Here is a 12,757-nt window from a genome sequence, read left to right on the forward strand (position 1 = left end):
TCACAGCCATGTCAGGTCGAACCGGATGACTGCGGGGCCCTGCATGTTGCCCCTTTCACACCAACGCCATTCCAGGGCCGGTTCGGAGCTTGAGCGTGATAAGCACCAGTTTGTCCTGTTCACGCCGCAGCGGAGACGGCTCTTTTCCCCGAAAACCGGTTCTTACCAAGCTCGAAAAAAGTAGCATATGCAAGAACCGCATACGTCACGCTTACGTCGGAGGGGTGCGAGATTAACCTGAACTAACAGTTTATGGAGAGTAGCCTACTTCAAATAAAAGTTTAAACAAGCAGTAGCGCTGAGCAAAGTGACTAGAACGCATTTGTAAAATAAACACACTTTATAAAGTCAGGCCACACTAACCAGTAACCAGGCTTCGTGTGATTCTGTTTATTTGACCATCCGTTCGCTGTTATTGATCATTGTGGAGGGGGCAGATGTTTTGTTTTGTATTATAGCAGCAAGCATCAATCTGGTGCACTTTGAGAGCAAAATGAAGAGATCTATGGATACATCTCTCAACACCCATCTGAAACAGAACTGTAAACAGATTTACTTTTTCTTTATGGATATTTTACAAATCACTCCCCTTTTGAACTGTATTCTTGTTTTACTGTCATATAGTATTTCATACCTGTTTTTCATTTATTCTCTTATTTTTTTATACCTATAATGATCATATAAACGTGTGCCTCGGAAATAATTGTTTACATTAATCGTGACCAAACCGTTTGAGACCCACTGAGATAACTTAGACTAAAGTTAACTATCTAAACACGCAGAGAGTCCTTTAGTTTAGTTCACTGAGACTCTCAGTCTGACAGGAGAGGACTCTCCTCCACCTTGTTGTTGAAAAAGCTCCTTATATCCGTTAGCGTAGCTCGCTAGCACCAGAAGCTAACAACAACGATCTCCGGTACCGGTGCGCTTTCTCTCTCTCTCTCTCTCTCTCTCGCGCATGCACACAAAATGGTTCGTTCCACACACACACACACACACAGAGCCGAGCTTGAATGAAACACAGAGACCCAGACGTTCCTGTACTGCAGGGCTATTCAATTGGCGGCCCGCGGGCCAAATCCGGCCCCCGGGTGATATTTACTGGCCCTTTGAGTATAATGTTAAAAAGTTTAATTTTTAAAATAAAGTTTAATTTTTTTTTTTTTTTTTTTTTTTTTATAAATGTTTTGGGCCAGAGTGACTTTATTCCAGAGAGGGTGTTAAATTGAGAGATAGAGGGGAAGACATTGCTTGAAAACTTTGGCGGGCTCGGGTTTCGAACCCACCTACTAGCTACTGTAGTGACAACTCCTGTCATTTATTGCGTCTCTGCGCGCGTCCTCGCGGCTCGCGTTGCCCTTCACTACAAGCTCGCGCACCTTCAACGGTTTCGCGCCAATGGTACGATTCATCAAACCTGGTCAGCATAGTTGGATATCAAAATGTCTCTTTCTACGTTAAAAAAACGAAAGGTTGACACCGAAAACCGGCAATTCAACAGCGAGTGGAAAGAGAAGTACTTGTTTGTAAATGTCAGTGGAAGGCCCGTGTGTTTAATCTGCAATGAGTGTTTATCGGTGTGTAAAGAGTACAACTTGAGAAGGCATTTTAAGACAGCTCACGCCAACTTTGACGCCACTTTTCCAGCGGGCTCTGATGCTCGCCGCCAGAAGATTTTGGGGTTAACTTTGTGCTATGACCAAAGACGTAGCTCCCTGTTTCGGGCTTGCACTGACCAAGAGAGAGCTACCGCAGCATCCCTACGAGTGGCCTGGATATTAGGCAAAAAGAAAAGGCCTTTTACGGACGCAGAGACAGTCAAAGAGTGTATGCTTGCATCAATTGAGGAAGTGGTTGCAGATGAGAAAATCCGAAAAAGCGTTATTGACTCAATTAAGAACATTCCGATTTCTGACACGTCAACATCAAGGAGAGTGGAGACCCTTGCATCGGACGTTTTTGAGATTCTCTTGGACAAACTGAGAAAGGCGGAGGTTATGTCGCTAGCTATTGATGAATCCACTGACAGCAGCGATGTTGCACAACTGTGCCTCTATGTTAGATTTTTTGATGGTGAGTGCTTTCGGGAGGATCTACTTGGATTAATTCCTTTGGATGGACACACGACCGGTGAGGTGATGTTCCACAAAGTGGTTTCGTTTTTCAAGGAGCACAAGTTGGAATTGGATCGTATTAACATGCTTGTAACGGATGGGGCACCTGCGATGTCGGGCCGAACACAGGGACTGTCCGCTAGGCTGGCAGATGTGGCTCCACAGCTGAGATCGCTTCATTGGCTCATCCACCAAAGCCTCCTGTGCGCAAAACTAAGTGGTGAGTTAAAAAACACAATGGACTCTGTCATGGCGATTATTAACTTTATTCGTTGTAACTCCAGTTTACAGCACCGCCTTTTCCGCCAGATGTTGTCAGACATGTCAGCTCAATATAATGATTTGCTCATGCACAGTGACATTAGATGGCTAAGCAAAGGAAACGTCTTGAAACGATTTTGTGAACTTAAGGAGGAGATCATGGCGTTTCTCCGCAATTCAAAACACAAAAAAGCCAACGCCTTTCTGTGTCTGATAGAGAATGATGAGTTTTACGCTGCCGTTTGCTTTTTGAGCGACATTTTCCAACATCTGAACCAACTCAATTTGGAGCTGCAGGGCAGAGATAAAATGGTCACACAACTTGTGGAGAGACTCCATGCGTTTCAAAAAAAGCTCACACTTTTTTCTACGGATTTATGTCCAGGCAAAATGCTCCATTTTCCAACACTGCGCACTGCAGGTTTACAAATCACCGAGGTGATGACTGGATTTATGGACGCATTGAAAACCAACTTTGCCGCGAGGTTTGAACATTTCAGTCTCCCGGCTGAAGTGATGAGATTTGTGAAGGACCCTTTCTCTGTGAATGTAGAGGGGGAGTTTGCACTGAAAGCAAAGGAGCTGATTGTGACATTAAATGAGGCGTCTTTACAACTCGAACTCATTGACATTCAGTCATCAGATGACCTGCGACAGTCATTTCAGCTGGCAGGTTCTGAAAAGTTCTGGACTCATGAAGTCAGCCACGAGAAATTCCCTCATTCAAGGGGTCTTGCACTTTTTGTCCTCACAATGTTTGGCTCGACTTACACGTGCGAATCGGCATTCTCACACATGAATGCCATAAAAACTAATAATCGCGCATCCCTCACTGACCAGCATCTGCATCACTGTATGCGTATTGCCATGACAACGTATACTCCCGACTTCCCTGCTCTTGCTAAATCGAAAAAATGCCATTTCTCTCATTAGATGGCACATATCTGCCAAGTTGGTTGCAGACTGTATGTCAGTTATCACTATGTTAATCAAAAAAGGTTTGAGTTTTAAAAGGCTGTGTGTTGTGGTTTTGTAATTAATACAAGTCTTTTGATAATTGTTTTTGCTTTTAATTAAGCAATTGATGTGGTATGGCTCACATGTCTTTATTTTTATTATACCATAATATGCACTGTTGTTTGTGTATGGCCCTAAATTGCTATTTTGTGTGAATTATTAGATCATTTAATCTAAATCCAATGATGTTGATGGTTATATTAGCTTCACATGTACTGAGTTCTGAACTTGCCATTTATAAAGGCCTTGGGGCTATGTTTGATTTAATTAAACAAAATATATGCACTCCACTATGCTGTTGTAGTATTTACTGTATCTGAAGCTCTTAATATGATTGCTCATATTTCAAGCCATTTTTTTTTTCAAGCCGGCCCCTTGCTTTCGATCATTTTCATCAACCGGCCCCCATTCTAAACTAATTGAATAGCCCTGTCCTATACCATTAGGTATATTTTTAGGGGCACTGATATATGTTAACTTCCTATTCTTAAATACACTTGCAACAAATATATGTGTTTTTGATACAATACACCAAGTCGTATTTATCTTTTAATGACTTAGAAAGGGTTATTAACGCCTTTGTAACCTCGAGACTGGACTATTGCAACGCTCTGTATGTGGGTATGGACCAGGCCTCAATTAAACGCCTGCAGCTAGTCCAAAACGCAGCTGCACGTTTGTTGACTGGCCACAAAAAGCATGACCACATCACCCCTATTCTGGCCTCACTACACTGGCTTCCAGTTCGGTTCAGAATTGATTTTAAAATAATTAAAATTAAATTAATTAAATTAATTTAAATAAAAAAATTAAAATAATAAAAAAATTAAAGCACTAAATGGGCTGGCTCCGGCCTATATAGCTGAACTCCTCCAGCGCTACACCCCAGCCAGAGCTTTAAGGTCTGCTGACCAGCTGCTGCTGGTAGTGCCCAAGACCAGGCTTAAAACCCGAGGGCACCGAGCCTTCGCAGCAGCTGGCCGTAGGCTCTGGAACACTCTGCCCCTCCATGTGAGGTCGGCCCAGACCCTAGGGGTTTTTAAATCTACACTAAAAACACACTTCTTCTCTCTGGCTTTCTAGTTAGAGCGGAGCACGACTCCTGACTTTTCCTTGTGTTTTTTTTTATTTTATTTTTTATATATATCTGTTGTAATTTATTGTCTTTTATTGTGATTGTAGTAATGTGTTTTTATTACATGTACAGCACTTTGGCTCGACCAAAAATCGCTTTTAAATGTGCTATATAAATAAAACCTGATTTGATTTGATACACTTACAATACAAGAACATTTACAATATTTTTAGTATCACTTATAATAATATGAACCTGTCTACATTATATTAATTGTTAAGCCTTCATCATTGCCTATTTTGCCTCAAGCGCCTTGGGCCCATGGCAAGTTGTTGTGTCAGCTGTTTAAATGTTTCCTACTTAACAATTAAACAGAGGCAGAAATAAGAAAATTGGTGATGCGGCCTTCGTTAATTATGCCCCAAAGCTGTGGAACACAATACCGTTAGACATCAGGGAAGCCTGCTCGGTCTAAATATTCAAGAAAAAGCTAAAGCTTTAGATAGCTACTTGGACTGTACAGAGGGAGCTGAGGTGGAAAATCAGAGAGGGGAAAAACAGCTACAAGAAGAGGATGGAGGAACAGCTGCTGCAGAGGAACGTCAGCGGAGTCTGGAGAGGCCTGAAAACCATCTCTGGCTACAAAGAGCCAGACTCCCAGGTCCGGGGGGACCGCCAGTGGGCAAACAAACTGAATATCTTCTTCAACAGATTTGATCAGTCATGCGCCTCCCCCCCCCCCCCCCCCCCCGACCCATTGTCCCCTGCTGCACCCCCCATTGTCCCCACTGCCTGGAAATGGCCCTGTCACCACTCGCACCTCTACTCAGCCCCCGGCCATCAGCTCACAGACACCTCTCACATCAGCCCCTGGTTCTTCTCCACCCGCTGACAACACCTTGTCCTTCACAACCAACCAGGTGAGGAGGGAGCTGCAGAAGTGTAAGGCGAGGAAGGCGGCGGGTCCAGATGGCATCAGCTCGAGGCTCCTAAAATCCTGTGCGGATCAGCTGTTTGGGATTGTGGAGCTTCTATTCAACCTGAGCCTGAAGCAAGGGAGGGTACCACAACTGTGGAAGAAGTCCTGTGTGGTACCTGTGCCAAAGACCCCTCATCCCAAGGAATTCAACAGCTACCGGCCGGTGGCGCTGACATCACAGCTGATGAAGACCCTGGAGAGGCTGGTCCTTGGACACCTTCGGCCCCTTGTGAGACCATCAATGGACCCGCTGCAGTTCGCCTACCAGCCTGCCATCGGGGTGGATGACGCCGTCATCTACCTGCTGCAGAGGTCCCTCTCCCACCTGGAGAAGGCTGGGGGCACTGTGAGGATCATGTTCTTTGATTTCTCCAGTGCCTTCAACACCATCCAGCCCCCGCTGCTGGGGGACAAGCTGCAGCTCTCGGGGGTGGATCACCACCTCACCTCCTGGATCCTGGACTACCTCACCAACCGCCCACAGTACGTGAGGACTGTGTTGTTGCACATCAGATTGTCCTGATTTTATCTGAGTGACTAGATGGGGTGTCCTGCTATCACCCTGAAGTTATATTAGTCTTTGATACTGGAGGGTTTTTGTTTTATTCTTATCTAAAAACAGAGGGATGATAGCTCATATATGAGACTTCAAAGATCTTTTATTTTGAAACTGTACATCAGATTGTTCTGATTTTCTCTGAGTGACTAGATGGGGTGTCCTGCTATCACCCTGAAGTGAAATAAGTATTTGATACTGGACAGTTTTTGTTTTACTGTTATGTAAAAACAGAGGGATGATAGCTCATATATGAGACTTCAGAGATCTTTTATTTTGAAATTGTACATCAGATTGTCCTGATTTTATCTGAGTGACTAGATGGGGTGTCCTTCTATCACCCTGAAGTGATATTATTATTTGATACTGGACAGTCTTTGTTTTATTCTCATCTAAACACAGAGGGATGATAGCTCATATATGAGACTTCAAAGATCTTTTATTTTGAAACTGTACATCAGATTGTCCTGATTTTATCTGAGTGACTAGATGGGGTGTCCTTCTATCACCCTGAAGTGATATTATTATTTGATACTGGACAGTCTTTGTTTTATTCTCATCTAAACACAGAGGGATGATAGCTCATATATGAGACTTCAAAGATCTTTTATTTTGAAACTGTACATCAGATTGTCCTGATTTTATCTGAGTGACTAGATGGGGTGTCCTTCTATCACCCTGAAGTGATATTATTATTTGATACTGGACAGTCTTTGTTTTATTCTCATCTAAACACAGAGGGATGATAGCTCATATATGAGACTTCAAAGATCTTTTATTTTGAAACTGTACCTCAGATTGTCCTGATTTTATCTGAGTGACTAGATGGGGTGTCCTGCTATCACCCTGAAGTGAAATAAGTCTTTGATACTGGACAGTTTTTGTTTTACTGTTATTTAAAAACAGAGGGATGATAGCTCATATATGAGACTTCAAATGTATTTTATTTTGAAACTCTACATCAGATTGTCCTGATTTTATCTGAGTGACTATATCGGGTGTCCTGCTATCACCCTGAAGTGATATTAGTCTTTGATACTGGAGGGTTTTTGTTTTATTCTTATCTAAATACAGAGGGATGATAGCTCATATATGAGACTTCAAAGGTCTTTTATTTTGAAACTCTTTAAGTTTTACATTCAGTCAGTTATAATGTGGTAGTTATACGTAGTTTGTCTTACATTATTATTGATCACATTAGGCCTATATAGTACATATTTCAATATGTTTGCTAAAATTGTTATTGACCGAGTAAGCACTTTTATTTTGAAGGCAGTTTTTCCAGACCGCTACCGTAATGCATAGGATATTCGCGCACCGCAAAACAACGCGGATGCTGGCTTGACTGTGTTTTCCGAAGTGGAGGCTGGCTTGACCGCAGTCCAAATGAGTTCAATTTATGGAAACTTCATTTTTAGGAAACCTGGCTGCTTTAAAATTCTACAGATGGCCAGTCCGCCCCTAAAAAATGTCTATGCACACGTTATTATTAAAAATAATAATTAAAAAAAAATTCTAAAAGAAAATAAAAAAATTAAATGTTTTACATTTTTATTTTGTAATAAAAAAAAAGACCCCCAGTTTGGGAACCCCTGCCTTAATGTACCTTAATGAACTGTGGTCTAAGCCCCGAATGTTTCCAGGTCCAGGAAACGCCCCTGAGACTGTATGTCAGGTTAATCACATAGACTATAAGGGTAATAATATATAAAGGTAGTAACAACACAGACTGTATGTCAGGGTAATAGCAGCTGTGTGCCTCACTGAGATGAGCACGCCCATTAAACAAACGTTGGAGTCGGAACAGGAAGTTAATGCTACACCTGTCGCTGCTTCCTTTAAATCTAGCTTTCAACACCTTCTGCCACATCGATCATTTGTTGTAAGTAAATACTTTGTATTACAATAAGTTTGAACCATGTTGACTCAAAGGGATTGAGAGATTAAATACATGTGGAACGACTGACGTTTCGATACTAGGGACGTCACAGGAGGAACTTGACAGGTCGTTATAAATCCTGCCTGCTGTTCAGTCAAGTGTTCTGAAAGAAGTGAGCCGTCTGTTACAGTGCTGTTGGGGTCTTTACGCCCACCATGCCAGCAGTCGCGGAGGAAGGAGCACCCGGTGAGGAGGAGCAGCCCCCGCTGATCTGTTCTCCCGTGGGCCCGGAGCCCAGTCTGCCCGCTGCCCCCACAGAGGGCGCGGAGGAGCGGGCAGAGGAGCGGGCAGAGGAGGAGGCAGCGGCCCGCCCCCAGCACACCTCTGCGGAGCCCCCTCTGGACCAGTTCCGGATCAGAAAGTTCTTCGTGTTGAGGGTAAACACTTCTACTGTATGGTCTTGTTGGTGAAATGAAACAAGTTTTAGAAATGTCCCATCACGTGCAGCTGACATGTGTGAAAAGTCTAGAAGAATATTACTAAAGCTAAGCAACGTCGCGATATACTGTACCGGAGCTAGCTTAAAGCTAATGTTTTATCTGAAGTGCACGCACGCACACACGCTCATTTTTCTGAAAAATACTTCCTTTACCACTGTTTCAAATCCAAAGTGATTGCTCTTTAAAATAAACCTACATTGCATTTTATATATTCAAAGACAGAAAGATTTAACTTTTCCCGCAGGAATTGCCCATTGTTTATTTCGAAAACCCTGATAAAACATTGGCAAAATACTGTAGTCTACAATGCAAATGTCTATGCAAATGTTTTACAACTTCCCTTTCCTTCAAATCAAGTTACCTAGCACTGCACCTGGATTCATGCAGACTGTAATGTCTAAAGAGATAAACCTCTATATTACATAATATACAGTTAGATATAGACCAAAATATCCATAGTGATTAATAAACACCTACAGTATATGACACATCATTAACAAATGGAATAATATCAGCACCTCACAGTATGTTAGTTTTGGGGTCCCGTGTTTCCGACTCAGCTCCATGCTCACATTGCTGTTGAACTGTCAGCAGCCCTTATGGACTCCTAATATCTTTAACTTGCCATTAAAATAATAAAACGTGCAAAGATAGAATCTAAAATGACAGTTTGAGTGTGGATTGCATTAGAAAATGCTCAAAGCTGACAATTGGATGTGTAATGTATTATGTACAGAAGCTTTCTCTTCTTCAGTAGTTTCTCAGATTTATACACAGTAGCTGCACACTCAGCTTTCTTCATTTGCAATCATTTTCATATGCAGCAGAGGCTTTGTTTTTTGTTTATTGTCATTTTGTTTGACACAAAGACATGCTAACATTTTGTTGGAGTACGAGTTCCATCTGCCTTTCTGCCTCAAAGATTGCCCCTTAAGCGTTCTGTGCACTGATTGTTATTGTCACAATGGAAATGTAGACAGTGACACTGTGCATTTGTCTCCTCAGCCTGGAACTCTGAGTCAGGGCGTGAGAGACGTGGAAGCTCTGGTGGATGGAGAGGTGGATGGCAGTGTTCGTGGCATCTGGCTGATGGCAGAGTGAGTTTTTAGCATTTTATCCTTATAGAAATTCGTATTACACCATTATCAAATGAATTGAAATTTCATTTTTTCCGATCAACTAATCGTTTGAGTTCTAGTTAACGTATAATTGTACAAAAAATATTCAAATCATAATTTTGATTCTGTGACATTAATTGTCAAAAATGGTAATAATCCTTTATTGATCTTCATCAACTGCCTATACTAAATGAGGGCAGTGGTAACATACATTTATTTTTATTTAACTGTTCAAAAAACCTTACAAATCTGGGATCATTCAGCTTAAAAAAATAAAATGCGCTTACCTAACCGGAGTTACAAGGTTTTCACATGAGTGATGACCATAATTTCACAGTTTGTATCATATGTTGCTCATCCATAATCCATCATTAATATATGTACTATATAACCGTGGAAACCCTCCTGCACATAAGGAGAGTGGTCCCTTCTTCTTAAAATCTTCACATATGTGATTTTACAGGCCATTTTGTCCAGCATGATGATAAGGCTTTCTCATTAATTAAGCTTAATATCAATGTTTTTATAAACTCTAAAATCCTAAGAATATTATATAAGTCAAAGCAGAGGAAGTGAACTCTCTGCCTCGAACGCAGAGCAAGTTGAAGTGACTACAGGACATTTACCAAGTGCACTTACAGATGTCGGATTGTATCACTCCTGCACAAGCTTTCAGGAAACATTTAAAAGGCTGGCCATGTGAGGATGAATAATACATCCCGTTTATGCAGCTCCGTCCGACTCACGTTAAAGTTTGTCCTACATTTGGTCGCAGTCACTGTCGCCACAGAGGCAGCCGCAGGATGGCTGATGTCAGGAAAGCACAAGGAAATCCTCGTGGTTTTGCTGGTGACTGCCGCTGACTTTAGAAAGAGCAAGATGATCTGAATTGATCTGCTTTTCCAGCTAGCAGGGAACATTCTCACAACTTTGGCTAACGTTACCTACAGGTTCTAATAATGTTTTAAAGAAAATGTTTTCATCTGATGTTCAAAGAACCTTTTGAGGATGTTTATTATTTCAAATAATGTTTCTATATGGTTTAAGGTTAACTAAGAGATAACGTTTTAACTGCAACATTCAGAGGATGTTTTGAGGATGTTATTAACCTGTTAAGCCCGAGAGACCCCGGTGCCGGGGTACTGCCGCAACATCTTGCAGGAAACAGTGTCTGAGGGCATGTTCATTTAATAAAACTATGAATGTTTTATATCCATGTAATGGGAAGAAACTCATCTAACTGATAATTTTTTTTTTTTTTTCAAAATAAAACCCACAATGCTAACACTGAGCCTCTGAATTAGCAACGAGCGAAAAATGCTAACACCTTACTGCACCGAAAATCACTCACAAAACCTTATTATTTATCTTTTCACCACATCCAACACATCATTTCACATCGTGAGGTGACACAGAATCGATTGACACCGACATTACCACTGAATTATACGTATTTGTGACATTATAAGCAAAAACGGACATCAAAACAGGTGACACTAGGTAGCTAAAAATGCTAACATTTTTACCTTGGCTCTGTAGTCTTCAATGGCATTAAAACGATAAAAACGCTGCTGAAGTTAATCCATAGGTTAATCTAATGTGTCTGTGTCCCTTTGAAATTATTTCTGATAATCCATAAGCATTAAAACTGCTTTTCCGTTTCCAGATGTCAAAGCTAGAGATAGGTTCACTCTGATGCTAAATTACATGCGCGAAGCCCCCACCTTTTCTCTTCACAACGTGTTTGTGTGGGGGACTCCCCCTTCGATTCTATTGGCTCTAACGGTCAGAAAGAGGTGTCAACCATCAAAATCGAGCAAGGGGGGCCAGAGATATGGAAAATCCACCCAAATGACCCCAGAAGTGGTTTCTTTTTGCTAAATCTCTCTAAAAAGGTCAAATGTCACTTGTTTTGCATCAATCTTGATACAGGGTACTTATTATATGTTGTATTTTGGATTCCTAAAGCTTTTAGTCTACTAACCCATCATCCAAGGGTGGTTTTCACTATAAGTAAAAAATAATTTTTGGACGGACACTATAATTTACAGTTTTTTACTATGTAAAATCTGAATTTTCTTTAAAATAAAAAACATCTATATTGATTCTGACTTCTCTACATCCAACTCACAGGTTTATCATTACTTTGAGAAAAAATATTATTAATTTAACCCTTTTAGAAGGGAAGATATGGTCATTTGTTCTGGGAATGTCATTTTCGAGCCTGAAACCTGAAAAACAGGCTCAGGGCTTAACAGGTTAAGGCCTGAGATGACAGAACGTTTTTTATAAAACTTTCCTTTATTGTGATATGTTTACAAAGGTGGAACGTTTTGCCTGCAACATTCTGAGGATGTGTTTTGGACGTTGTTGGGGTAACAGATTAAAGATGTTCTTTATAAAACGTTCCCTCAATGTTACATGATAACAAAAGAAGAACATTCTCCAAGCAACATTCAGAAAATAGGATTTTTATTTTAGATTCTTCAGAGTAGCCCCCTTTTGCCTTGATGACAGCTTTGCACACTCTTGGCTTCTCTCATCAGCGTCATGAGGTCGTCAGCTGGAATGGTTTTCAAGTAACGGGTGTGCCTTGTCAAGAGTCAATTTGTGGAATCCCTTGCCTTCTGAATGTGTTTGAGAACATCAGTTGTGTTGTGCAGAGGTAGGGTTAGTGCACAGTGGAAAGCCCTATTTGACTACTGTTGTAGTGTCAATATTTCGCATCACGTTCAAGGTTTTTATTTTGTCATACGAACATAGCTACAGTGTAGTATGACGATGAAAATCTTAGGTCACAGGCTCCTCCAACAGTGCAACATAATAAAACAGATAAACAGAAAAATATAGTGCAAGTAAATAGTAAATACAAAAATAAATAGTTTAAAAAAGTGAAATAGTGCAATAAGAGAGTATATGCAAGTTATTCGAATATGATATATTAGATAAATAGATAAATAATTTCTAAGTAGCAGCCAGATGAATGTATGGATGTTGTCACAGGAACATTTATAAAAAAGAATAGCCTCCTGAAAACATTTTCTGAATGTTGCTTGGAGAATGTTCTTCTTTTGTTATCATGTAACATTGAGGGAACGTTTTATAAAGAACATCTTTAATCTGTCACCCCAACAACGTCCAAAACACATCCTCAGAATGTTGCAGGCAAAATGTTCCACCTTTGTTAACATATCACATTAAAAGGAACATTTTATAAAAATCTTTCTATCATCTCAGGCCTCAATTACATCCTGAAAA

At 40.9% G+C, this 12,757-nt stretch overlaps 1 protein-coding gene across 2 annotated transcripts in view; it reads left to right on the forward strand.

Annotated features, from left to right (window-relative positions):
* The first annotated feature begins 7,774 nt into the window (after nt 1-7,774).
* Nucleotides 7,775-12,757, forward strand: part of tprg1 (tumor protein p63 regulated 1) — a 39,295-nt gene continuing 34,312 nt past the window's right edge. Inside the window, exons 1-3 of one of the 2 annotated variants that reach the window (XM_034140913.1) lie at nt 7,775-7,884; nt 8,072-8,318; nt 9,387-9,478. In XM_034140913.1, the coding sequence (XP_033996804.1) occupies nt 7,817-7,884; nt 8,072-8,318; nt 9,387-9,478 (407 nt within the window). In that variant the 5' untranslated portion in view covers nt 7,775-7,816. The other variant, XM_034140914.1, reaches the window with a different exon arrangement.

This window comes from Trematomus bernacchii, unplaced genomic scaffold, assembly GCF_902827165.1.
Source record: "Trematomus bernacchii unplaced genomic scaffold, fTreBer1.1, whole genome shotgun sequence".
NCBI classification, from domain to species: domain Eukaryota; kingdom Metazoa; phylum Chordata; class Actinopteri; order Perciformes; family Nototheniidae; genus Trematomus; species Trematomus bernacchii.